The sequence below is a fragment of the Salminus brasiliensis genome, chromosome 13, assembly GCF_030463535.1.
Source record: "Salminus brasiliensis chromosome 13, fSalBra1.hap2, whole genome shotgun sequence".
In the NCBI taxonomy this organism is placed as follows: domain Eukaryota; kingdom Metazoa; phylum Chordata; class Actinopteri; order Characiformes; family Bryconidae; genus Salminus; species Salminus brasiliensis.
The window spans coordinates 817747-844750 of record NC_132890.1 but is presented as its reverse complement, the minus strand read 5'-3'; the positions used below and the strand labels follow the sequence as shown (position 1 = coordinate 844750).

The 27004-nt window shown below is 40.1% G+C and overlaps 1 protein-coding gene across 3 annotated transcripts; it reads right to left on the bottom strand.

The window, feature by feature from the left end:
- Positions 1–367: 367 nt before the first annotated feature.
- Positions 368–27004, bottom strand: ppfibp2a (PPFIA binding protein 2a). 3 transcript variants are annotated; one of them, XM_072694604.1, is made up of 23 exons: positions 26916–27004; positions 23499–23585; positions 20298–20411; positions 17639–17770; positions 13321–13413; positions 12232–12343; positions 11170–11202; positions 10468–10529; positions 8804–8879; positions 8564–8643; positions 8395–8462; positions 7928–7988; positions 7789–7818; positions 7146–7257; positions 4945–5080; positions 4736–4864; positions 4174–4324; positions 3950–4061; positions 3154–3242; positions 2884–3030; positions 2651–2776; positions 1010–1198; positions 368–876 (listed from the first exon to the last, which is right to left on the bottom strand). In XM_072694604.1, the coding sequence occupies exons 3-23, from the start codon at positions 20307–20309 to the stop codon at positions 673–675; spliced, it is 2154 nt and encodes a 717-aa protein (XP_072550705.1). In that variant the 5' UTR covers positions 20310–20411; positions 23499–23585; positions 26916–27004; the 3' UTR covers positions 368–672. The 3 variants fall into 3 exon arrangements, with proteins under 3 accessions (XP_072550705.1, XP_072550706.1, XP_072550704.1); XM_072694605.1 differs by having other exon boundaries at positions 2908–3030; XM_072694603.1 differs by lacking the exon at positions 26916–27004 and adding an exon at positions 25173–25413.

Sequence of the window (27004 nt, the reverse complement as noted above, 5' to 3'; positions counted from 1 at the left end):
AACACAATTACTTCAAAGCCAAGTAAACTAAAAGTATCATCCGTATTGATTTGCCTTATTTCATGTGCATCTGCTTGAAACATTTGAATCATTAACCATTTGTCAGTATGTAATCACTAATCAGAGTAAACCGAGTTAGAATCAGTCATTTAATTTAATTTAATTTAATTATTTTTATTAATTTAATCAAATCAAATCAAATCAAATGTGATCTGAACCCAAAAAAAGTAGTTTACACACAAGTCATGGTAAGATGATTCGACTCGATGAGAAAGTACAGCTTAATTTATTCTTTTAATAAGGATTGAAGCATTTAGTTTTGAGATACAGAAAGAAAGGGAAAGATAAGAAAACGAGAACCTGGAGGATTGAAGGTTTAATACTTGTAATCATACAATAATAGTGAAGGTTTCTCCATTGAAATCATTCCACCAATTAATTCAGGTTTCCAGCAAACAACAAATAAAATAATTACAGTTACGAGTTTCTTCACTTGTGAGAAGTCCACGTGATCCTCAATCTAAAGCACATCCAGATGAATCGGTTGAGAATCCTTTTCTAAGGTTACTGTGCAGCTCTCCGTCCGAGAGGAGCTGAAGGGACAAGCGCTGAGTAACGTGCTGAGGAGGCGTTGGTTCTGGTGACTGAGAGTTCAGTTCAGAGGGAGGAAGATCAGCTTTTTGAGCCGACTTGATCCAGTCTATCCAAATCTCTGTCCACGATGGGGCTCAGTCCCCTGAAGCTTCCTTGGGGCCGGTGAGGGGTGCCATTCAAAACTGGTGAAATCCCAACATCCACTGGGCAGATGTAGTCTGCTGAATCATCAGGTCTTCTCTTCCTTAAGTGGCTGAAGTTAGTGAAGCCGAGCTTCTTTGGCTGAAATGAGGAGAAACAGAAGCAGCAAAAAGTGACACATTAATAAATATATGTGTGTGTGTGTGTGTGTGTGTGTGTGTGTGTGTGTGTGTGAGTGTGTGTGAGTGTGTGTGAGTGAGTGTGTTTGTCATACCCGGACTTTGGCAGTGGTAGTGAGTGGTGTGTGTCCACTAGCATTAGCATATTCTCGTTTCTCCTGTTGGGCCGGGAGTCCCACCAGACTGTTAAAGTTGGTGGCTAAATGCCGCCTCAGGAGGGTCTTCTGAGGTGGGATGTTTAGTAACATGGCCAAAGTCTCAGAATTAAACCGAGGCTCCAAAATCTGAATTTAAAATAAAGAGAAGTAATCAGTGGCCATCAGAAAATTAGAAAAAAGACTAACAACATACAGGTCTCAGGTTAGCATTGTACAAACTGGCCAGACCCTGTTCACACCTGCCATTAACACTGTCTTGGGCGATTCAAGCACTAAGTAGGCCTATAAGTGTGAATGGGGTGGAGTGTGTCTTAAGGCTGCATTGTAATCTAATCATTTAAATCAGTGGATCCCAACCCTGCTCCTGGAGGACCCTCCTGCCCTGCACGTTTCAGTGTTTATTCTACTACCAACACAACTAATCAAGCTAATCAGCTAATTTACAAGCCCTTCCTGAGCTGAAGGTGGTGTGTTTGAGTAAGAAACCACTGAAATGTGCAGGGCATGGGGGTCCTCTAGGACCAGGGTTGGAAACTATTTTGCAGGTAAATGCTAAAGTTTGATTCTCTTCACTGGCTTCCTGTAGCTGCTGCCCAGGTCATCAGATTCAGACCCCTGACTCTGGTCTACAAAGCCAAGACTGGACCAGCCAGCCCCTCCGTACTTGATGGCGATGGTCAAAAGCCGATCTGCACCAAGAGCCCTTCCAGCTTCAAGTACGACTCGGCTCGACCCGCCATCCTTTAAGATCCACGGAAGACGAGCGTCCAGACTTTTTACTGTCCTGCACCGAAGTGGTGGAACGAGCTTCCCCTGGGTGTCCGAACAGCAGAGTCCAACGCTCGCTGTCCTCAACCCCAGACTGAAGACCCTCCTCTTCTGAGAGGACTTGGGTGAAGAGTAGAGTATTATGGTCTCCATATTGACTTGTGTTTAGTAGAGTCTAGGATTAGAGGATCTGAATTTTTGTCTATTTAAACTAGCTGAGGTTCTTCTTCAGTAAACAGTGAAGCGACTTCTGAAAGTCGCTCTGGAGAAGAGCTCTGCTAAATGCTGTAAATGTAAACGTAAATGCTAAAGCATCCCTGACAATAACACAGTAGCGCCACAGTGTTTTCGAGCTGTACGGACAGATGTAAACATGTCTGTTGCTGGTTTAACAGCACAGTAAAGTTTATAAAGTTTTCGAGCCATTGCTAATCAGTGAACGCCCAGAGCGTGGTCTGTTCCACCTATCTGCGCTCACTGGCGTCTGCAGGGTCTATCAGAGGGGAGAAGAACTCTTTTCCTAGGTTCCTTTGGCATCTTCCATTCATTTAGGAGTTCACTAGCAGATAACATGATGCATGTTAAATCAGCATTATGTAGCATTTTTACATAATAATAACAGCTTCAAAATCACTGCCGCAAAACCAAACCGCAAATTACATTTCCCGACAGTAGGGGGAACCCAGGAGCAAGAAATACCTATTCTTGCACAATACTGCTTTTATTCCAGGTCTAACCAGGGCCTATGCAAAAAGGGGAGGTTGTTTGTTTTTTTGGTTTCTTTGGTCAAGATTTCCCTGGAGAACTCACTATGAGGCCTCCATGGACTCCACTGCCTCTGAGGTTTGGGGCATACTCAGCCAGGTCCACTGAGCGCAACCACTCCATTACCCGATGGTTAGACCACTGCACCACCTCTGAGGGAGATGTTTTATTCTGTAAAAAAAGGAGAGAGACTTTGTGCAGTACACTCTTCTCGGTGTTGGAGCATGTGAACAGAAAGTTTTACATCAGCTTTGACATTTGTGACTCTTAGCATTCACCTGAACACACACTGAAGTTCTCACCTCGTCCCCTGGTCTCCGTCTCAGGCAGTAGGGGTTGAACTTGTTGGCATGGAGGACGTGTATGGCACATTTGATGCTGAGATGATGGAGCTGACTGGTGACTTTCAGGAACAGAAGGTCATTCTGCAAGAAGAAGGTGAAAGTAATGGAAGAAGAAACAAAAGGTCACTCACAAAAGCATTTTCATGTTGCATTAGCATCACTTATGGTCAGGGGTTGAGGGAAACAGCTGCAGTTTGGCCTTACCACTGTCAGATACTGAAGCATTCTACCATCAACCCTGCTCTCATGGAACTGGTCTTTGTACTGAGGTAAGCCAATGTCATCCAACCACCCTGGTTCAGAAACCAAGAGAAAACTTACAGATATTTTTCAGAATAAAGTAAACTGAATTGAGTCTAGAACATTTTTAATGAAGATTGTCATTTATGTACTCTGCATATAAACATGAACATGTACACTCTAGCTATTATTGCTGTAAACCGGACTACTTATAATTTACAGTAGCTCAATAAAAGTGCGTGAGGACCATTTCTATTTATTTGCAGTGTTATTCTTTTTTCTAGCTGGTTAATACAGAAGGATGTTTTATAGCAAACAGTACATGTTAGGAATCATCTATACCCAGATTTATTATATATATATATATATATATATATATATATATATATATATATATATATATATAGTGAAGTGTAGAATTCCCAATGCTTGCATGACATTTTTGCGAAATGCATTTTTCGACACCACTATCTAATATAGCACGGCTGAATTTACTTCAAAGGAATTAGTTTAAAGTAAAAGAACTTTAGATGTAAATTTTCTGAATCATTCACTAGGTCAACATTAAAGCTTGTCCAACTGAACCATTGCAACTGCAGCTATAAAACAATGCACTTGTGAGCAGAGCATTGAAGACCTAGTCAACATATCCTGGCTTCAGTCAATTTGCAGAGAATAAAGATCATGACCCTTAAAATACAGTCTTAAAGTTTTGCGCTTTAGCACCCATAATTCTCATTTCCATTACTAGAATACATACGTGTAACCCAGATGTGATCAAGCTCAGAGGATTTCTCCATTGATTTGTTGCTGAATGACCTGAGAGCCAACTGCAGCTTCTTTCTGTGGAGGGGATGTTTGAGCGCCATCTCCTACAGCAATACACAAACCACACGCTGGAGTAAGACGTCAGTTACTCTGAATAAATTAGTAGTGTCAGAAGGTGTACTGTAAGGTATAATAGGTGTCTCAGGAAAGGTGTACCTTCTCAAACTCCTGTGGTGTGGCAGAGAGTAGGGTCTGACCACTGACCACCCACTGACGGGCAAGATTAACATACTGACCCAGTCCATAGTCCTCCAGCCAACCACACACCTGTTCTGTGGTCCACTTAGAGAAGGGCATGGTCATGTCTCTGAAATGGGAGAAAGGAAATTCCCAATATTCAGTACTATACAAGCAATGTTCACACTTACACTATATGGACAAAAGTATTGGGATGCCGGCTCATTTATTGATTCTTCCTAAAATCAAGGGTATTACAAAAGGTTTATCTGCTCCCAAGACTCTATAGACTCTATTCTATTCTATTGGCAAGACTTCTCCACAAGGACCAGACAAACTGTGTGTGTATATTTGCACAACGTAGAAGGGGTGTCCACAAACATTTAGACATAGTGTATCTATCATGATGTGGTGTGGAACACCATATTGAATGCATCTAAGAATAGTTGTAGAGTAATTCACATTCTGGGCTGGTGACCAGATGGTAAAATATAACAAACTCCATATTTGTTTGAATGAAAATTTGCCCGTAGGCCCTCACCGGACTGAACGTCCTGAGTCTGGCGTCCGAGCCAGTCTGGGTCCAGCTGTAGCTCTGAAGCCCCCTCTTCTGAATTCGGTTGGTTCTAGGTCATCTCCCTGCAGACCTCCTGACTGAGTCCTTCTGATCCTAAACACAGAGAGTTTTGCATGAGCAAGAACAGCGTTTATCAGAACAATAATGACACCAGCACAGATGTGCACACTCACTTTCCCCACAACTTGCGTATGCTCTTCTTGTTCTTCATGTTTTCCTGTGAGACGGGAGACTGTTGTCCAGAATCCACTCCAGAAGACACTGGCGAAGGATCAGACATGCTGGTGTCTTCCATTCTCTCTGTCTTTCCTGCATAAAAGTAAATAAAACACACATGTTTCAGGAACACTTCTGCGTTCAAGTAGGACTCTGAAGCAATCAGGGCAAATCTCTGCCGTATGTTTGTTCTCATCTCCGTTTATCTACTCTTTCTTATCACACTGTTATGTCCTGTGTCCTATATAGCTCATGAACTGACCAGTACACAGCATGCAAGCTGGACAGATGTTAGTTTAACCCTTTTAACAATCAAAAATGAACTGAACTCATACTGACATCATACAGATTTGGTATTTGCAACCGAAGAACCATGAATAGAGAGTACATTTGTGAAACAATATGACTCAATAAACACTTATTTAGTGCATTCTAATCTGTACGTAGTGATGGGTGGACCTTACTGTAGAACACTGAATACTTCTTGATATATTACTGATTGTTAAACTTACATAAGAAACAGGTCAGTTCAGGTGCAATAATCTGTGTAACAGGGTGGTAACATTATTAAGTAAGTATTTATTGTGCAACAATATTTATTGTGCAAATAATGCTGTAATTATTAGTGAGTTCCATAGAACAGCCCTTATAGGTTATTTTCTGACAAAGGTCATACTGAATAAAGATTAATGGATATTAATAATTCGATTAGAAATGTGTAATTCAGGCTTTATTCAATAAAGAACAAGATCTTATGTAACTCCCAATTTATGTTTCTTGATATAAAGTGTTTAAACAGTTATATTTAAATATATATTATATTTAGCAGACTTTTATATTAAGATATATTAAAATGAGCTATTACACAGTCGGAAAGTGGTCAAACAGTGAAAGCCCAATCAATGCAATGTTGGTTATACTAGTGAACAGAACACAGCACAGCCAAGAGCCCAGTGAACGTGCAGCTGTGAGTATCTGGCCTGAACACTAACAAACGCCCAAGCATCTGTCCCTGGTTAAGGCTATAAAGCAGCTGTAGCCACAGAGAGAGAGAGAGAGAGAGAGAGAGGCTGAGACTGAATGAAGGAGACAGGGCTGATTCTGACCCTGCCTGAGAGCCCCTTCCATGCTACCTGATCAAAGGAGGGGGTAAAGCTTGGTATGGTAGAAGAGGCAAGTGTTTCTCATTTGCTGAAAGGGTGGAGGCCAGAGAAATATACATTCAAAGAGTTTCAGCAGACAGCAGTTAGCAGCAGTAGCTACCTAAAACTGGAGCACTCGCACTCCTGCAGCGACCTTCAAGCCATAGCCCAGAGATTAGAAAGCATGGAAAAAGAAGAGAGCAGAACACACACAGTCTGATCACATCACATCAGACAGAGTTAGATACAGCAGCACTGAGGTGGGAGGCAACAGTGAGGAGCACAGGCAAGATTAAGAACAGATAAACTGTGAGGTGTTCATGTCTTCAGACTGCTGAATTCATTTCCTTAAAATTATTTCAATTAAAGAACAAATGTAAGAATACACAGGTGATTATAAAAGTGTCTATGAGGACTAATACACATGTAGGCTCTGTATCCCCCCTCTCTGAATTTGTATTTCAATAATTAAAAACTCTTACATTGGAAATGAGCAAATGTGGCAAACATCTAGTTCAGATATAGCTAATTCTGCAAACATGCCATAATTAAATATTTATAATGTAATATAAAATAATACAGTAGAGAATACATTCGAGTTATTGAAATTACTGAGATTTTTCTTTTGTTTTATTTCTTTTTTTATCAAACCTGGGTCTATTATTTAAATATTAATCATAAAACAATCCTAATTATAATCTTATAAAGTTTGATGACAATTCTGACCAATCACCAGTGTTTTCTTATTAGGGATGTGTTCAGTTTAGAAGGACAGTGGGACTGTGAACAATTCTGCTCTTTAAAACACATCATGAATCTGACCTAGACTTTCTGTTAGGACGTCTTTCAAGATCTAATTTAAGAAAGTTATTAGGGAGATACTGGAGAATGAGGTCTGATGTAAAGGTATAATAAGACTCCTGTTTAATGAACTACTGTTTTCTGGCTGAAATGGGGAGAGAGCTGACGGTTAAATGGTAGTGCTGTCTATGGACTGTGTGTGACAGGATTCATACGTAGGCTGAGGTCTCCGTCCTCACTGCCTTCTCGAGATCTTGCTTCTGAGGTATCACTCTTTCCCCCATCTGTTAGAGAAGATTTCCCTGTTTGCTGCTCTGAGATTTGACTCTGGAAAAGATTAGATAATAAAAATAAATGTTAAAATCATCTGTTGGGTTACTCGATTACCTGAATACCTTCATTCAGTAAAACATTCACAGAAACACCTTCATCTGGATAATTAGATACAGCACTGATGCTCATAGTGTTTATAGTTAAAGGGCTTTTATCAGGGTTCATTAACAGAATAATTCATTTGACTTATCTTAACATTTTTGCTATTTGTAACTATTATAATTAATTGTATTTGTTTTGTACATAACATGTCCACATGTTTCTAGACATCATGTCTAATAGCAGGCATGGACTAGAAGGGTATAAAGCAGTTACTCCAACGAAAGCATCTGCTTTGTAAATCCCCTGGATTTAGGAGGAAACAATGGGTGAGCAGATGTCCTGATGCATAAGTAAGTGGAGCTTAAATTTTTTTATAATATAAAAATTCCTCTGTTTCACCTTGACTATGTTGTAAATGAGGATCTCCCCAAATGTACTCAAGTTTATTGATTGATTAATTATTTGATGATTGATTGAATTTACCTCCTCTGAAGAAACAGGTTCTACAGGAGTCTATGGATTGGAAGACAAATCAGAAATGAGATCAGAGAATAGAGAAACTAGTATACACTCGCTGCTCGCTGTAGTCTGCACAGCCTCCTGATTCTTAAAGACAGCTAACCTTTTGTGTTTCTCCACCTTTCAAGTCTTCCATGCTGCAGGACAGATGTTTCTTATGTGACCTGAGACGACAGTGCAGTTATTTGCATTCATAAATCTTTAAGATAGCATTTAACTAGGACACTTTTTCTGCTTTTATACCCAGATAAGCCAAAATATTAAGACCATCATAGATTAAGCGAATAAAGTTGATGATCTTGTAATAGGGGTAGATATGAAGGTCATCGATGTATGTTAGCAACTTATTATTATGTCAAATTATTATGTTCCAGTGACTGGGTCAGAGCATCTCCAGAACAGCTGGACTGGTGGAGTGTTTCAGGTCAGCTGGGGTATGGAGAAAATGACCATCAGTATTAAGTGGCAGTCTTAATGATTTGGCTCATGGGTGTATAAAAAGAAAACTACATTTACTGCAGAAATGCTACATGCTCTTCAAGAGTTTTACTGTATGTGAGATCTGTGTACCTGGATTCGGTCTCCATCTGATTGGGCACTGAGGACGCAAGGAGTGGAGATGAAGCACTGGATGTCAGCTTAAAGAAAGACAATTACACATAAGAGTGCAAAGCAGATGTTCTCCAGCAAAGAGCTTGTGGAATTATTCACATGCACGTCGTCACATTCTATACTGTACCTCGGAGTGAGGCTTCAGAGTGACAGCCTTCGTCTTCACTCCTCCATTCTGCTTCTCTTCCTCACAGCTGCCTTGTTGAGCTGCAGTCAAACGTGGGTTAATAATTACAGCCACTTACTTCTAATTCAGGCATCTTTTTGAAATGAGTTAGAATGGAAATAAGGCATAACAAATGCTATTCCATGTAACTTTGTTAGAGCACTGTGGAATACACAGCAAACTTCAGATGATTAGACTTACGCTGAGCCAAGGTCGTACCATCCCTAAACTGCCTGCACTGGCTCAGCAGGAGCGAAAGTTCCACTATACGCCGATCCTAAAAAAGAAAAGAAAAACAGCTATCTGTCATCAAGACTGTTGTTAGCAGCAGATCCTTTAAGGCCTATAAGTTGGGAGGTAGGACCTCCATGAGCGTCAATGAGGCTTTGGAGTGCATGACCCCGTTGCCTGTTCACAAGTTGTCCTTCCTTGGAGCACTTTTGGAAGGTACTGACCATGGCATACCAGGAACACTTGACAAAACCTGCCTGAGATGTTCTAACCCTCACAGTTTGGTCTTTGTCACAGTAATCAAAGTTACTCATTTTACTTGTTAGTGGTTTTAATGTTATGACTGATTAAAACACATCAAATGGTAATTACTACTGAAATTACATTCTCTCCAGTTTTTAGATTGGTATTACTTATCAGTTTAATCAGCTAAGCAATAATCTGTAGAGACACATACTGACAGTAGGCGTCTTCGTCCCAGTCATACTGTATGCGAACACACATGGCAGCAGAGCTAGGTGGGGCTTTAGCTAAACTGGGAAGCAGGGATTTGGCAGTGAGTTCAGACGAATGGGTGCATTTTGAAGTGGTGCTTTGGGGCACATTCTGCCCTGTCTCTCTTACTGTGAGTCCATGAGGAGGTTTGGCAGTGGCCTGCACTTATAAGACTGGGCTGAAGGAAATGGCTTTGGCTGGAACTCTGAAAACGGTGCTGTCTGAGAGTCATCTGCTTTAGGTCAAACACAAACGTCTGTGTGCTCAAAATGGCTTTACCTTGCTCTATCACTTACCAGTGTGTGATGACATGAGGTTTTGACAGATATAATATTGTAGATTATTGTACAGCACAGGCTGACAGCTATTCAGTAGAGTTGCGCAAAGTATGAAAGATTTCATCCAGTACATCCAGAATCAGAACTACACCTCAAAAATGATAAGCAATTAAAATCATATTAAATCTAATCTAAATAACTGTCACCTTTGCATGTTGTAATATTACATTATTATTCAAACTATTATTTTTTTAGTAATTTTATCTACTGAAAGCCCTAATATTTACTTAATAAGTGGTCTGATCCAGGATTTATCAGCATTGGTATATTAAAATGCACTTTCAATTGTAGGGCTGGCTTGTTTATTTGTTTGTTATATTCTCTGTTTAGTGTTTGTTTGTTTGTTTGTTTTGAGTCAACAAAACCAGAAATAAAATTTTACTATAAAAAGGTCATCAGTCAGACATATCTCCATTTTCCATCTTCAACTTTAATATTCATATCTTCTGCACATTTTGTACAAAATGTCTATTTATTTTCACACATTTAACACATTTTTTTTTTCTATATGTCATCAACACCACGTGATTTAACAAGAGGTGTCTGAATATTTGCATAGGACTTCTTCTGACAGCCAAAAGATAAAAACGAAATAGTGACAATAGCAAAAATGTTAAAATCAAATATTACAGTTTGTTTAACTATGTGTAAATACATACTGATATTTGTATTTAGATCATCTTATTAAAATGATCAATATTGAATTAATCACAAAATGGTCATATCGGTAAGTTCATCCACACCACATTGTATTAATCTACAAATGAAAGCCTAAGGCCTTGCATTTCTCACTATAATTACCTTTTCATTGTTGTCTGCAATCAGTAATTCCATCCCTGTTTTTAGCTTCTGTAACTCCTGATCTGTTGAGAAAGACATCAAGTGAACATCTTAATGTGAGGTCTAAAACAGTTCCACCAACAGTTCTACATGCTTCCACTGTAATCTGGATTTTATTACAAACACACAGGATTCAGGCCTCCAGACAGATCAGATTCCCTCTGAACATGAGGAAGATCAGAAGGAAAGTTATGTTGTACAGACTGCTATTGATTCAGTTACTGTACAGAAGCAGCTCTGCTGAGAGGATAAGCAGTGTAATCCTTCTGAGTTCTGCCAAGGACAAACTTCAGCCCGAGTATATAATATATTTAATATACCCTACACACATATCATAACACACTGAGAGCTCCTCAGAGACGTGGTATGAGGGTGGAGGGTGACAAAGCACTTGTCTCGATCTAAGAATTGACAGTGACAAGTGTTCTTTGTTGGGCAGTTAGATGAGCTTATGGAAAGGGCAGGAGCTTAAACACTGCCTTCAGTTCTGCATGCAAAGAAAGACAAAAGCAGAAGAGTGAGAAAGTACAAAAGACGAGCAGGAGGAAATACATGTCTTGTATGCACTAGCCGTAGGTCTCTTCTGCACGTAGGGGCACTGTGTTGTTTGCATTGTTGTGTGGGTATGTGATAGGGCAATAACCAAATATGATAAAATCTTACGTTTAGAGTTGAGCCTTCGTCTGTATATCTCCTCTAATGGTGAGAGCAGTGGGGAGGACACACAGATGCTGTTAGACACCTCAAACAAACATGCACAAACACAACACAAACATGACACCCTACTGTGTGGACAGATAAGTCAGTATATTCTCAGTGTCTGAATATGAATACCTCTGTATTACACTGCATCATTGGACCTCAAAGTGAAAATATGGCCAGATACTCAAAAATCATAATTTAAAAAGAGACCATAATCAAATACATGCAAGTACATGAAGAACAAACCTTCCCCTAATGTCTTTTTGAAAACACTCACTGAGCACTTTATTAGGAACACCTGTACATCATTTTATCAGAAGGTGGTGTATGGGTGTATGGTGGTATTAGGAATGTTTTCTGGGCACACTTTAGCCTTGTAATGTCAATTAATCATCACTTGAGTGCCACAGACAATTTGAGTTTTGTTGCTGACCATCCCTTAATTACCACAGTTCATTATTCTAGCATGATGCTGCACCTCATCACAAAGCAAAAGTCTCTCAAACTGCTTTCATGAACATGAGAGTGAGTTCAGTGTTCTTCCCAGTTATTCTTAATCCAGCAGGATTAATCCAGGTAGAATGGGAAATTGGTAGCAAGATAGTGCTCCTGAAGAATCCTGTGTGATTCAATCATGTCAACATGAACAATAACCTCAAAGAAACATTTCCAAACATATGTTTTGAGAACAAATGGAGGACTTACTCAGTATGAGGATATTGGTGTTCCTAAAAGGGCCCGAGAGAGTGTTAACAGTTGTTACTTGTTAACAGTTTTAAGCAGTAAGATGGTTGGACCGGTGTACAAGTTGTAGGCTGGTTACAGTCATTATCAGACTGATTAATAAGGCACAGTGAGGATTCTTTGAATCTAGACTGAATGGATGGATGGATGGATGGATAGGTGGACAGAGATGGATGTAAGGATTGTATGAATGAATGGAATGATGTGCAGGTGGGTGGATGGATGGACTGGAGTGGATATATGATTGCTTGGATGTAGGAATAGAAGGGGTTAAGGTACCTCTCTCTGCATTGTCCATAGACACTGGGGCTTTGGACAGCAGCTGGGCCTGAAGACTCTCGATCTCAGCGTTCTTACACTGTAGAAGCTGCTGCAGACTTGAGATCTCTGCCTGGAGGTGAGACACAGCAGGTGTAGCTTCATTAACTGGGACGTTCACAGGAACTACCCCAATAGAGTCATCTGTGTTTGTAAAGGGAGACAGGAGGCTGAAGGATGATGAGAAATGGACACAGTGATAGAACCAAGGAGATGATGATCCACGTCATTTTGATCAAAAACAGTGCACTTATCTGGAACATGCTTAGAACCTCAGTGGAAAAAAGAATTTGAGAGAATTTGTGGAAGAGGTGTAACTAGAAAAGAGGAGGTGAGAGAGCATGAGGAAGATGAGGTGGAGAAGATGGCAGAGCAGGTGAAGGAGGTCGGGGAGAAAAGGTAAAGTAGGTGGAGGAGGTGGAGAGGAAGTGGACGAGGTAGGAGAGGAGGTGGAGGAGGGGGCACCTGCAGACTCCTGCTGCGCTCCTCCCACTGCTGCCTCTCCACCTGTAGCTGCTCCACCGTCAGCCTCAGACTAGACAACTGAGTCACCAGAGACTGGTAACACACATGAAGGGAGTACGAGATAGACAGCTAGAGAGAGAGGAGAGAGAGAAAAAAGAAGGAGAACAGAGAGAGAGAGAGAGAGAGAGAGAGAGAGAGAGAGAGAGAGAGAGAGACTACAGTAAGTGTACCATGAGATCGAGAAGGTAATAGGGATGATGTATCTGTGCACTGAGGACCTCCATGAAAATCAGTCAGTCTTGGACACCCATGACCCTGTGGTTGGTTCTCTGGTTGTCCTTACCTGGAGCACTTTTGGTAGGTACTGACCACTGCATACAAAAAACACCCCACAAGACCTGTCTGATGGTTGTCGAGTTTGATTGTTGTCTAAGGCTCTCTGATTTTTAGGATCACCTTCCATCGGCTTTAAGAACTGACTGTTCACTTGCTGCCTAATGTGTAGATCAAACCTTGATAGATAATCTGCCACTTCACCTGGGAGTGGTTTTAATGTTAAGGCTGATGGCAGTTCTGTGGAAGTACCTTTGTAGCTTTGAGCTTCCGCTCATATTGTATCTTCTCATCCTCAAGCTCATCAACTTTGTTTTTGAGCAGTCTCAGTTCCTGGAGCAAACCCTGTTTGGAAAAAAAACAGTATAAGCATAGAATTGCATAACTGCACAACATATCCACGCCCACTAATGATGAGTAGTGCTTTGATTAGTTCTATTAATTGTGAAAGAACAGTGCAATTCTGAGGTCTTGCAGGACCTGAGTCTGACCCAACCTCAAGCTATGAGAGATTTAGTCAAGCATCACACTCATGCAAATAGTCTGTAGCACAAAACACCATAGACCAACATCCAGAATTACTCCAAACCTTAGTTACCAAGCTTACCGGGCAAAATTCAGAGACCACCCTTCATTAATTTAAGATCCAGTTCAGTATTTTGTGCTACCACCTTTACCTTTACCTGCAGCTTCCAGTCTTTTCTGGAGACTCTCTTTCAGTTCTTCCACAGTTCTTCTCCAAAGTTCTGTGTAGATTTTTACTTCTCAGGATCCAAGTCATCCCTAACACATTCAATGATGTTGAGGTCTGGTTGTTCTGAGTCCATTGTTCTGAAAATCTTAGCTGTGTCTTTTTTTGTTAAAAGCAAAGGCTGTTGAAGGCTGTTTATCTGATCTCTTCTGGATTTGGAATCACCATTTTTCCAGTTTGGAACTTTTCTCTTCCTTTTGTAGGTGGATTATCTTATATCTAATCTTCTGAAACATTTCCATTTTGACTGGGATTGCTAAAAGGGTTATCTCTGACTTTTGCACAGTGCAGTATCACAAGATGAAAGCGGGCTATTCTAGATAAATAACAGGGATTAAAACATTACAGTGGTCAGCACAAGACGAAACAGCGAATGCAGCAGGTTTATTCCACATTCCAACAATCTTTCAAGAGCAAAACAGTGCCTACACTTTCTTTTCCACAGTGACAGAGCTCTTCAGCTAAACCTCCATGTCCCTGTGCCACCACAGGCCTGTCGTCAGCCTGCTCTGATTCGTTTAAAGGAGCTTCAGGTGGGCTACTTTCTTCACCCTGTCCAAGGTCCACCTCCCGGCTCTCTGCAGCCTTTTTCTCCTGGATCTTACTAGAGAGCTCTTGCTGAATCCTACACATCTGCTCCTGCAGCTCGCTAATCAGATTCACTACGCTCTGTCAGAGAGAAAGAATCGGACAGAAGAGCAGGCATGAAAAACTAAATGGATATAAAAGATAAAAAGAGGCAAAGAGGAAGAGACGTGGAACTCAGGACACGTTCATCATACACTGTACATGTGGAAGTGTGTTCATGCTCATTTCAGGAAGGTCACATAAAATCCAAAAGGTTCCTTCATGTTACACAGTCTGCTCATTGGCTTATGCTACTAGCTAACATTTTACTGGCTGGAATACTTCAGTGCCGTGCTCAGTGTGTCACTCAGCAAGACCTTAATAAGACGAGAATGGAACCGCAATGAGAAAACACAGTGCAGTACGGTCTATGGAATGTCTCAAAGGTACTGCCACTGGCATGGTCTTGGGAAATCATCCCCAACAGCCTGGGTAAACACTTCCCTGACCTATTTTTTGCAAGCCAAGCTCTCTAGTATGAAGTATCTTTGTTTAGGAGCCAAATGGCAATATCCCTTTTCCAGGATATACTCACTCAGGATCTAAATGTGAACCAGCTCTAAAATGTTGTGTTTATACAATCAGGGTCTGAAAACACACTCCTTGAATTCATCTGTAGTTCTATTAAATTAAAAACCCTAACCCTTAGTAGCAAATTCAGCTGCAGTAAGGCGTACCCATTGCTGATACACACAGTCCAAGCTAAATAGTTCTACATAGCACTGAAAGAAGGTCATTTGATTCTTACAATAGTGGATTAATTGTTGGTGCTAAATCAAACCATAGAACCATCTACAAAAGCTTTAATCAAATAGTTATTTGAATTCTGATTCTATAAAGAACCACTGCTTTCACTCAAGAACCCTTTTTAGATGCACAGGGTTTATACAATGTCGATAGAAAAGCACTGTCAAATAGAACAGGACTCTCACTGTGACCCATTCCAGGCGTGGACTAGAGGGGTATAAAGTCATTCAGCATTTAGATATGGAGCAGTGGAATTGTGTTTGCTGGAGTGATGGAGCTCCATCCAGTACATTTGGGATTTGGATTTTGAAGTTGGAGTAGCAGCACTAATCATTCAATGCCATAATCTGACCTCACTGGTGCTCTTGTGGGGCTAAATGCAATCAAATCCTTCTCACAGCAATGCTCCAAAATTGTGCATAAAGCCATTCTTGCAGAGTAGATATAGTTAAAAGGAACAAACTGGAAGAAGAATCATTGGATGAGCTGGAGTCCACAAACTTTTGTCTATATAGTACAGCTTTCCTATGTGAAGCATAAAATAACTAGGGCTGTCCTGATTACTCAATTAAACTGAAAAATATGCAAATTGCAAAATGACCTCCAGTGATTTATCAGTGATCAATTTTTATGCTGATAATGCTTTTAAACAATCCTACAATTTTTCATTTGCCAGAACTCAAAGGATGCTTCCATATATTATTATTCCATATATTAGTGGCCCTCACAGACTTACTAAATTATCTTTTTAATCTGAAATCTCTAAAAGTTATACTATACTATTATCTTAAGTGTATCTCTCTCTATCTATCTATCTATCTATCTATCTATCTCTCTCTCTCTCTCTCTCTCTATATATATATATATATATATATATATATATATATATATATATAACACAGTATCTCTACAAGTCTTATTTATTTTATAAGCCACTCAATTACTCAATTAGTAATCACAATAATCCAAAATATTACTAAAATGATCAATAGTGACGTCCCTAAAAACAATTACAATTTCAGTTTTGGTTGTTTGTTTTGTTGCAAAGTGAAATCCAGCTGCATTCCAATCAGTGTAAACATCAGATGACTGACGAGAGGAAGTTCACATGATACTGTGAGAGACAGAAAGCACAGCAGACAACATGACTGCTCGCTGATTGCTATCTATAGAGCCCAGCAAAGTGGACTAGGGCCAGGGGCCAGGGCCTGCCCACCCCCTGACTGGAGGACAGCATGCCAGAAGAATGCTCAGAGCCGGATTGCTGCCATTCTTTCATTCTGAACGAAGCCCAGCAGTTGTCAGAGGCTTGATAGAGCGTGTGTGTAGCGTCCAGATTAAAATATAGATCAACTTCAACAACCACTCTATCAAACACTCGAGTCAGACAGCATGTATCTGAACTGTAAAACATCCAGCGAGCAGAAACGGTATCACACTGACTGAAGGACTGCTTCTGATATAGTTATTATGTCCTGTTATTACGACTGTTATAACACTAATATGTTCTGTACTTCGAGTCAACATATTTACAGCATATAGGAGGCAGGCAACCACCCAGCAATTACGTAAACACACATTTCAGACACACCACAGTATAGATATATTTAACATCAACAAACAACATCCATTACTGTCACAATAGCCATTAACTCTGACACAGAACAGGAACGGGATGCTCTTTCAGAAAACTGTAATCATTGTACCATCTAATGAGAATAAACCCTCAAGAACACAGAGAATGCTCTATAACAAGTATATGTTCAGATTATCTGCATAGATCAGTTGTTTATAGTGTTAATTAGTGATTTATTGTGGGTTTGAGTGTTTGAAAAGGCAGAATAACCTTCTTTTAGATGATTGACCAAAAAGAAGGCTTCAGTTACAAACAGCTTATTTTAAAGCTTAAATAAAAAAAAAAACATTATGAAATATCGGCCAAAGCAGCATTACACCATCTCTAGACTTAAATATATCATTTTAAGGAGGTTCAGTAAAGAAATGAAAAAAGGAATGTTCCTTACTTCAGGATGCAATGACAGTGTAGGGGAACTGAAATATCTCCTGGTCTATAATCTCAGTTTTCAATGTCCCATGAGTTTGTTTTGAACCTGAACCTGTGGTTACGAGGCACTTCACTCACTGCCATGAGGACCCTGCCTCCAAAAATCCCTTATCCCGCGAAACTCAAACTGCTAAGCTACCAGGTCTTGCTTGAGTGAAAATTAGTCATAGCACTTTATTTTACAGCCTACAAGACTGTCCAGGACTTGGTGGTTTAACTCTTTAAACCATAAAGGCCCAACACTTCAATTCCTTATCCTGAAATGACAAAAGCTGCATATTGTATATCATAACAGTTACTGACCACTTTAAATATAAACTATAAAATATTTTACAATAGTTTCTGAATAATGGGTCTTAAAACTATAAAAAATCCAGTACCTCAGCTTTGTGTTGTCTCTCCACGTTGTGGTTCTGTCTCTCCTCCATGCCCACCAGCTTCAGTTTCAGATAGGAAACCTCATCTATCAGATCCAGTTTCTGAGACTCGAGGGTCGTCCTGCTCAGGAGCTCCTACACAAGTCCGTACAGACACTTAGACACACGTCTGAACCTCAACGCAAAGCTCTTTGCTTAGAAACCTTTGCTCGGTGGCTTCAAACAAATCCCTGAAGTCTGGTGAGACTTGGCTTCACTTTGGCTAAATATACACAGACTATGAGCGCTATATTTACTTCCCCTCTCTACGAGCGAATGACACATGAGAGAGAGCTGGAGGGAAAAGTTCCTCTGAACCTGGAATGGTCCACCACATGGGCAGAAACACAGCTTTAGCAGGTTTAGCAGGTGGTTTTCCATTTCTTTGAGAACTGTGGGCCTTTCGTCATTACCAAAAGAAGTTCATATAAACACTTATAAAAGTCACACCGAATATCAGTGACTAAAACAACAGTCTGGACTTTAACCCTCCGTCTGAAAACACACTGACTTCATTGACTTCAGAGAAGGTGACTCTAAACAGCGAGTGTAATTCTGTCACGTGGCACGGCCCAAGAAAGTATGTCAAACGCTCGGCCGTGCAGCTCAGCTTTAAGCTCGCTTTGTGCCTTTCAGAAGCTCCACATGGAAAATATTAGAGCTGCACTGGAATGAGATTTACTTTTGAAGGCCAAAACCTCATAATGACCACATCTCAGGCAAACGCACTAAAAATACTTCCCATCAGAGAAGCCAGAGCTGTAGATTCAATCAGGAGCAGCACTTTTAAAAGGAACGAAAATAAAATAGAAATGTGCAATTAACTCTGCAGAAAAACGAGGTTTGCACAAGCAGTCCAACGCCTTCATTTCTAGATCAGACGCAAAATGAAGGTCCATCTTAGTGGACAGTAAATACTGTATTTCTCTTGTGAGGTGAAAGTTCTGACAGCTGGATTATTAGAATCATTTTCTCTGCTTTTATTGACCTGAATGAGTGATCTCATCATTTCGATCACAATGCTTTTAGACTCTTATCTGTCTGCTCATCAGTTATCTAATCTAGTGTTTCAGATAAGAAGGCATTTCACAAAGGGGAACTTAAGCCAAATGATTAGATGATCCAATAGATATGCCTTTAGACTGTCAGGGCCTGTTTACAGATAGCATTATCATGCATTTTATCTGAGATAATGCAAAAAAGTAATTTACAACTTAAGATATTACATAGAGTACACATATCCTCCCTTCACCCTAATTTTCACACCTCCATTTAATGTTCTAAATGCATAGTAGATGTTGAAAGTCTTACTCATTGTCTCTGGTTATGCATCAAATTGCAGAAATACTGGAAAGATATTTCACAGCAAATAGAAAAAATTCTAGGGGAAAAACTGACCCTGGACCCATTCTCTTGTCCTGGTTCTCCCCAATAAATATATTGTCCATGGAAGAAAGCTGTATAATATCAAAACATGCCAGGAAAATATGCTCCTATATTACTGTCTGAGTTCCTACAGTGTTTGTATGCCATGGAATGATCCTTTCTGACCTGACTGATTCATAAGAAAACAGCTGCCGTTTATAAATTATGGAAGCCTTTCTTATACTATGCTTCATAAACTGATGTAAAAATATCTGCCATAATATACAGAGCATTTATATTTAGCATTGACTGATAGCTGTACTGTGTAGTACAATGTTAATGCCAGGTGTAAACAGTCATTTTAGGACACCTGAGATTTGACAACAAATCCAGCCTGAACTACTTGCAAAACTACATAAAGCAAAGTTAGCCAGGTTATGTAATAACTGAGAACTAGCATAGCTTAAATTCAGAAGTGGGCAGTAATATTGGACATTTTAGATTGCTGTTCAATTTTCATAGTTTTATAATATCGGATTTGTATCATTTTTGGCCAAAACCTTAGGAGTTGATAGGACTTGCTCTTCTCCTATCAAACACGTTTAACATTAGACTCCAATAACTTGCTGAACTGATAATCCCTGCTTTGTGAAACACCTCCAGGTCTGGTGGGTGAAAACCTGAAGCTTAAGCTGCTACCTGTCCTGATTTATCTGGATCTATTCCACCCAGGCTGGGCTCAAGCGCAGTAGTATCCAAACGCTGGATCACCACAACCCCCTTCAAATATTTGGGTTGTCAGGGTGATGTGAGCACTGACACTTTGCAATCTCACAAGAATTTCCTCCCATGAAGCTTCAAAACTCAGATGTTTGCTGATTTTCCTGAAAGATAGCACTAAAACATCTGACACGACCACAGGCTACAATTACATTAATGATCAGATCCATAACTAAAACTCTGCATAAAAAGGTTTATGAGAAGAACTGGGAACACAGAAGTCCACCAGCAAGTCTCTGTAGACCTCCGTTACAGATAGACTTCAGACAGACTAAACAACCAGAAACCAAAACAGTTCACTGAGCTGAGCTCTGAGTTTTCAGAGATTTCTCAAACTGATTTCTCCACCTCATTTACAGAAGAGTGAGAACTTCCACAGGAAGAACGAAACCGAGCTCTCTCTGTAACTGTGGGCTGATATACCAGCAGTGAGACTGAGGCAGGGGGAGAGCTGTATTACAGTAAAACTCAGGGTTACCTGTTGCAGCATCTCCTCTGTGGAGTTGAGCTTGTGCTGATGCTCCTCCAATGAACTCTCCAAGTCTCTGATCTTCTCTCCTTGAGCCTCTACCTGGTCTGTCAACACACTCACCTGTGTGTGTGTTTGTATATGCATTTGAGAGAGTGAGACAAAGAGAGAGAGAGAGAGAGAGAGAGAGAGAGAGATTAACCACAGTACTTCTCCCACCCCACCAAGACAGCAGCTGAGTCAGCACTTCCCCCATTCAGCACCACTAGCATTATTTACTCTGTTTTCAGGTACAATATAAATAATATAGACATTATCATAAGCGTACTAATAAAAAGACATGTTGTTGGTATGATATTTACTATATTTATGCGTGTAGTTTTATTATTTTATATAATAGTGTATATAGTAATAAAAACTTTGTGTCAACCTTTATTTTTATTTAGATGTACACTGAGAAAGACCATAATTTGCAATTCAGCCAGACCTTTACAGTGTGTTTGAAATAAAAGAAGAATGCAATGGAATCAATTATAAAAACACCAACATGGCTACCTGAAAAACAAATTAACTAAAAATAAAGGAAATAATATATAACAAAATGAAGTAATAATACAAACATTTTTATTTGATCATATTTATTATCAAATAGCCAGATAAAACCATTAGATAAAACAATAAGTATTCATAAAAATAAAAAAAAAGTATATGAGACATAGTGCCTAATTTTAAAAGGGCACCACCAGATTTAAGAGGAAGCACTTGTTTATTATGATTATTATATTAAACAGTTTATTTATTATCTGATTTAATTACTATAACAGGGTAATTTTTTAAATAGTACAAAATAATAAATAAATAATGACAGAACATTGTTGCGTTGTGAAAAGTGAATGTATTCTTTACTGGTCTCACCTGTTCTCCAGACCTGTTTCTGTATTTGAGACACTCAAAGTGTGTCAACAGTAAAGCCCGAGCAGGCCCAGTCTTGTGCATTTTGAAACAGTACAATGTATTCTGAGCTGCTAATCCTGAGAAAGACAAGCAAGCCTTTCCCCAAACCTTCAACAATCATTTTAGCTGCAAGTCACTGTAACGAACTTCAGAGCCAGCTGAAAGCACCAGCAGTACTTCTCAATCCAGTGGAGCAAACGGACGGGCTGCTTGTCTGTTCCTGGCACTTGGCTTAGGTGCAGGTGCTCTTCAATCACAATTACATCCATTCAAAGACGCGAGAGAGCGGAGTAGCATCAGCCTTTCTGCTTCAGATCTTAGAGAGAACCCCTTAATAACCACACACTCTTTATTCCAGCCCTTCAGAAGGCCAAGCTGTTCAAAGGGGCACGGCTGGGGGTTTATAATGAAACTAAAACCACATCATGCTCGAGCTTATGCACACTATCTGAATATTTCAGCAGATAATTAGCAGCAGTTTAATGAGTCAGATAATTAAACACTTTGTTTATATAAAATCAGGACATGGTGGCATTTAAATGTCATGTTTTTTTAAATCATTTTTTAGTGTAATATTTTATATAATAGTGTATATAGTAATGAAAACTTTGTCAATTAATCAATCAACCTTTATTTTTATTTAGATGTTCACTGTGAACACAGTGTTGTTTAGTGTAAAACTAATAAAGATTGTTTAATACTAAAGTCAAAACTATCTGTACAGAACTGAACATTTACATTAGGTGCAGGTTCTTTAAACCTTTAAAAGGTTCTTCACACTCATTTCCCTGTTTTTTCTTTTTTTTAATACATGATTTCATTTGAACTGCAAAGTCATTAATAGACTAGTTAAGTTCTACTTGAGTGATCCTTAGGCTTATTTTTGAGTTTTAATTTAGGGCCTATTCTTTGGTAGCTACCTTAAAATGATCAGAGTCAGAATCATTTCACACTGGTGGCGCTTTTTGATAAATACACACAACCCAGCCTAGATCTCAAAAAAGATTAGGTGTAGGTTCAGGTGTAGTAGGTTAAGTTTAGGTTTAGGTTCAGGTGTAGAAGGTTAAGTTTAGGTGTAGGTTCAGGTGTAGTAGGTTAAGTTTAGGTTTAGGTTCAGGTGTAGTAGGTTAAGTTTAGGTGTAGGTTCAGGTGTAGTAGGTTAAGTTTAGGTGTAGGTTTAGGTGTAGTAGGTTAAGTTTAGGTGTAGGTTCAGGTGTAGTAGGTTAGGTTTAGGTGTAGGTTTAGGTGTAGAAGGTTAAGTGTAGGTTTAGGTTTAGGTGTAGAAGGTTAAGTTTAGGTTTAGGTTCAGGTGTAGAAGGTTAAGTTTAGGTGTAGGTTCAGGTGTAGTAGGTTAAGTTTAGGTTTAGGTTTAGGTGTAGTAAGTTAAGTTTAGGTGTAGGTTTAGGTGTAGTAGGTTAAGTTTAGGTGTAGGTTCAGGTGTAGTAGGTTAGGTTTAGGTGTAGGTTTAGGTGTAGAAGGTTAAGTGTAGGTTTAGGTTTAGGTGTAGAAGGTTAAGTTTAGGTTTAGGTTCAGGTGTAGAAGGTTAAGTTTAGGTTTAGGTTCAGGTGTAGAAGGTTAAGTGTAGGTTTAGGTTCAGGTGTAGAAGGTTAAGTTTAGGTTTAGGTTCAGGTGTAGAAGGTTAAGTTTAAGTGTAGGTTTAGGTGTAGAAGGTTAGGTTTAGGTGTAGGTTAAGGTGTAGAAGGTTAAGTTTAAGTGTAGGTTCAGGTGTAGAAGGTTAAGTGTAGGTTTAGGTTCAGGTGTAGAAGGTTAAGTTTAGGTGTAGGTTCAGGTGTAGTAGGTTAAGTGTAGGTTTAGTGCTAGGTGTAGTAGGTCTGGTTTAGGTTTAGGTTTAGGTTTAAGTGATATAATTTCACTGGTTGCTTTGCATCATTCTCTGTTCAGAATGTTTGATTGGACGTACGAGGATCAGACTATTTATTACACATTGTACAAATCCTGAAATGCTCTGTGTACACATTCCTCTTGAGACCAGGCTGTACTTTTCTGATTCAGGAAACTATGTAACATATCGTTTGAGAGTGAGAAGTTATGAACCCTCATAATCAGTCCTTCAGAGCATAAAGACCGAACCCTGAGCATCACATCTCTCCTACAAGCATGATTTTGTAGATTACCGAAAGTAGCTTCCTTTACAGCATCACTCAAAGAACCCCAATATAGTTAAAGGTTTGATAAAACTGTACAAAAACATACATAGTACACACACACACACACACACACACACATATGTCCTACCTGCAACACTAGAGATTCCTTATCTCCTTCTAGTCGAGAGAGACGTTCTTGATAGCTCTCATTGTTTCCGAGTGCCCGCAGGTTGACCTGTCGATCCACAGTAAGCCACAGATAGTGTTACATTTACATATGGCTACAGTTACTTTTACTGAAACTATGAGTGGTCAGGAGAAATCTGTCCATTTTAAAGCATGTAAACTGAGAGGCCCAGAGCAGCAGTGACCCGTGCTTCCTGACAGCCCTACAGAGAGGCCTTATCCATCAGCTGTTCCAGTTTCAGCCCTCAATAGCTGACTCTATTTGTGTGGAGGATGAAGAGACTCTACTTAAGCCTTACTTCAGACCTGCCCACATTTCTAAAACTGGCCCAGTCACACAGCTTCTTAAGAAGTATTAGTTTTCAAATGCCGGGTTTTAACGGCCAGCACAGGCAATAGGAATGTGGGAGTTTAAGGGATTTGCCAGTGATGTGTGAAATACTGCATAACCTGTAAACAGCCTATAACAAACTATTCATCTGAGATACTGCTTAAGATTAGTTATACAATCAGCCATAACATTAAAACCACTGACAGGTGAAGTGAATGATATTGATTATCTGGTACCAATGGCTCCTGTCAAGAGGTGGTTCAACAAGTGAACAGTCAGTCCTTGACGACTGGGTCAGAACATCTCCAAAACATCTGGCAGGTCTTGTGAGGTGCTCCCAGTATGCAGTGGTCAGTACCAACCAAAACTGGCACAGGGGCTTGAGCTCCAAGGACCTATTGATGCACAACTTGCAGGACTTAAAGGATCTGCTGCCTATGTTAGTCTTGGTGTCAGACACCACAGCAGGACACCTTCAGACGTCTTGTAGAGTCCATGCCTGAAAGTGTCAGAGCTGTTGTGGCAGCACAAGGAGTCCAATACAATAACAGCATAGCCATAATGTTATGGCTAATTGGTGTGTAGTGAGCACTGAAATTGAGTGCAAAAGGATGTCTACAGCATACGATATGTAAAGGCCTCAGTATCATTAGCATCAAGTTCTATAACAGGGGTTATCATTTCTGCTCATAGTGATCACAGTAGTGATTACCTTACTAAAACACAGCTTGTTAATTTAACGGGTTTAATAGGTGTGTATGAGCAAGAAGAAGTCCACCAGTCAGACACTATCAATAATGGTCCATATGTCTCTTAAGAGTGATGAGGGAAGACAGCACCATCTAGCCACCCAGAGAGAGTATGGCCAATTGTGCTCTCTTGGACTCTGGCCACTGATGGCAAGTCAAACTTGCATGGAGTTAAATTTAATTCTGCAAAACTTCTACAAACACAGCAGACTCTGTGTGGACCTGGAGCTCATCTTCATCACCTTGTAATGACTTCTGCTTTCATGCCCTAAGCTAGGTGTGCTATTAAGCTCCTCCTCCATTCACAAAGCGACTTCTAAGACACCTATTCATGCTAAACAAATGAACTATCAGAGGTTCTCAGAGCTCCTATAACTCCTAGAACTTCATCTCACACCATGAAGTACATTCATTTCACCTTAAACTCAAAAGGATGTGTAATCTGACAGCTTTCAGCAATCTGAGAAGCACCAAGACAATCAAGGTGGAGCATTTTAAAGCAAATTTAAAAACAAAGAGAAGTAAGAGGGGAAAAAGCATCAGTGAACAGTCTTACCTTTTTAAGCCATGCAAAATGTTTGTAAAAATCAATGTCGCACTCCATGACTTAGGGCCATGTTCCTTGCCTGCTTCTCTCCTCAGATACCAGAACAACGCTCTTCTCTGATAACTGGAATTACATGCAGAACTAAACTCAACAATAGACAGAACCTAACCTACATCCCCTCGTTCTTTCTCTCTCTGTGTTGATCCCTCTCCAGATGGAGGCTGCTTCAGGGTTCTAGAGCATCTGGTTTGGAGCTGGGAGAACACAGCAGTCTCTAATATCAGGCTTCAGCCTCAGCTCGGATCCTGCCAGCTGCACTCTTTCTTCCTCCCTCCCTCCCTTTCTTCTTTTTCTCCCTTATTCCCCTCCTACTAATCACTCCTGCTCCTTTTTCATCTCCTACATTAATTCCACTCCTTTTCTTATACCCCTCGAGCCTCTCACGTCTTATTACTCATGTACACTCCTTCTCCACCTCCGTCTATTCTGATTAGATCTCATTAGCGAGTACGAGTCTGATAGTTGTGCCTGCTTTGAGCGGCTTTGTGTGGTCAGCACGTGTTGCTCAGCAGGAGAAGGAGGAGAGACAGAATGGAGAGAAGGAGTGAGAATACGAGAGGTGAAGAAGGGGGAAGGGGAAGACAGGATAGGAAGATGAGAGACGGATGGATGGTGGCAGGACATCAGGGAAAACCCTGCAGAATGTAGTGAAGTAAAATGGTTAGGGGAAAGGGGGGTTGGGGTTGGAGGCCCGCTTTTTTTCACCCGCTGTCTCTCATTACTGGTGGGTGGGCTGCTAACCCAGAAGCCCCCAGTGGAACCCCTTCCTCCCCCCCCATCCTTGCACAGAGGCCCCATGGTACAGTCTACTGCACTTGAGGTATAGACCTTATGTATGGGCTGCTGTAGAAACTTCATGATGGACGATAGCTGGATTTACCTTGAACTGTGAACCTTTTTATTCATCCTGAAAACATCCCAGCATGCTTCTGATCTCTATTTGAAGCCTTTGTAACAAACACTGTCAAATAATGTTGACAGACCTTTAGAGGTACACAGTGGTTATTTGCACCTTTTCAGAGCTGACCACAGTAACTGTTTTTACATTTGGATACCAAGCCTGGAGTCTCAGCAGAGTGTGTAGGGTCGGAAACATCTGTACTGGATTACAGCACAATTATACTCTCTAGGTAAAGGTATTGAAGACGATTGATTCTTGTGTGTGGTTAATTGTAACAGACAACAATTTCATTTAGAAAAAAAGAGAAAATAAATAAACAAAGTGGGCAGTGTGCCTCTAGTGGATAGTCATGTAGAGTTTCTGTTGTTGTTTTTTTAAACAAATCAAATACTTTTAAATAAGACAAACATTGATGTTGTGATAATTATCTCTAAATGATAATATATATTTTTAAATATATTCATACATACAAATATGTGTACAATTATACAGTCAAACTTGATACTTTTGGGGGATGATGAAAGCTTTAGCAGTTGGCTGTGGGGGCCACAAACAGCAAAAGCCAGGAACCCCCTGTTTTGGCCTATTAGTTATCCGCCCAGTCGACCACCATTGCTCTAGCTCTTAAGAAAATCAGTCAGATGTGCACATCCATATATTTCACTGCTCTGAACACAGCTCAGCAAAACAGAATTTAGAACGTGTTTTATAATGAAAAGAACAAAGAACAGTATGAACTCTTTGGACCTGCAGACTCTTTTGGAGCCGCAGCGCAGAACAACAGAACCTACCAAGCTTTTGTCCAGCCACAGTAGGAGAATGTGTGCTGTGGTGGAAGGAACCTGTCTCCTCAGAGCTTCCTTGTCCTCCTGACCATCCA

Excerpts from the sequence above, each read along its gene's own strand:
- ppfibp2a (XM_072694603.1), bottom strand. The coding sequence starts at position 25,220 with ATGGAGTGCGACATTGATTTTTACAAACATTTTGCATGGCTTAAAAAG. Across the intron at positions 5,081-7,145 it reads GGACGGAGACCTCAGCCTAC|GAAAGACAGAGAGAATGGAA; the intron begins GTATGAATCCTG and ends ACTTTTATGCAG. Across the intron at positions 3,031-3,153 it reads TGCTTCAGTATCTGACAGTG|AATGACCTTCTGTTCCTGAA; the intron begins GTAAGGCCAAAC and ends TTCTTCTTGCAG.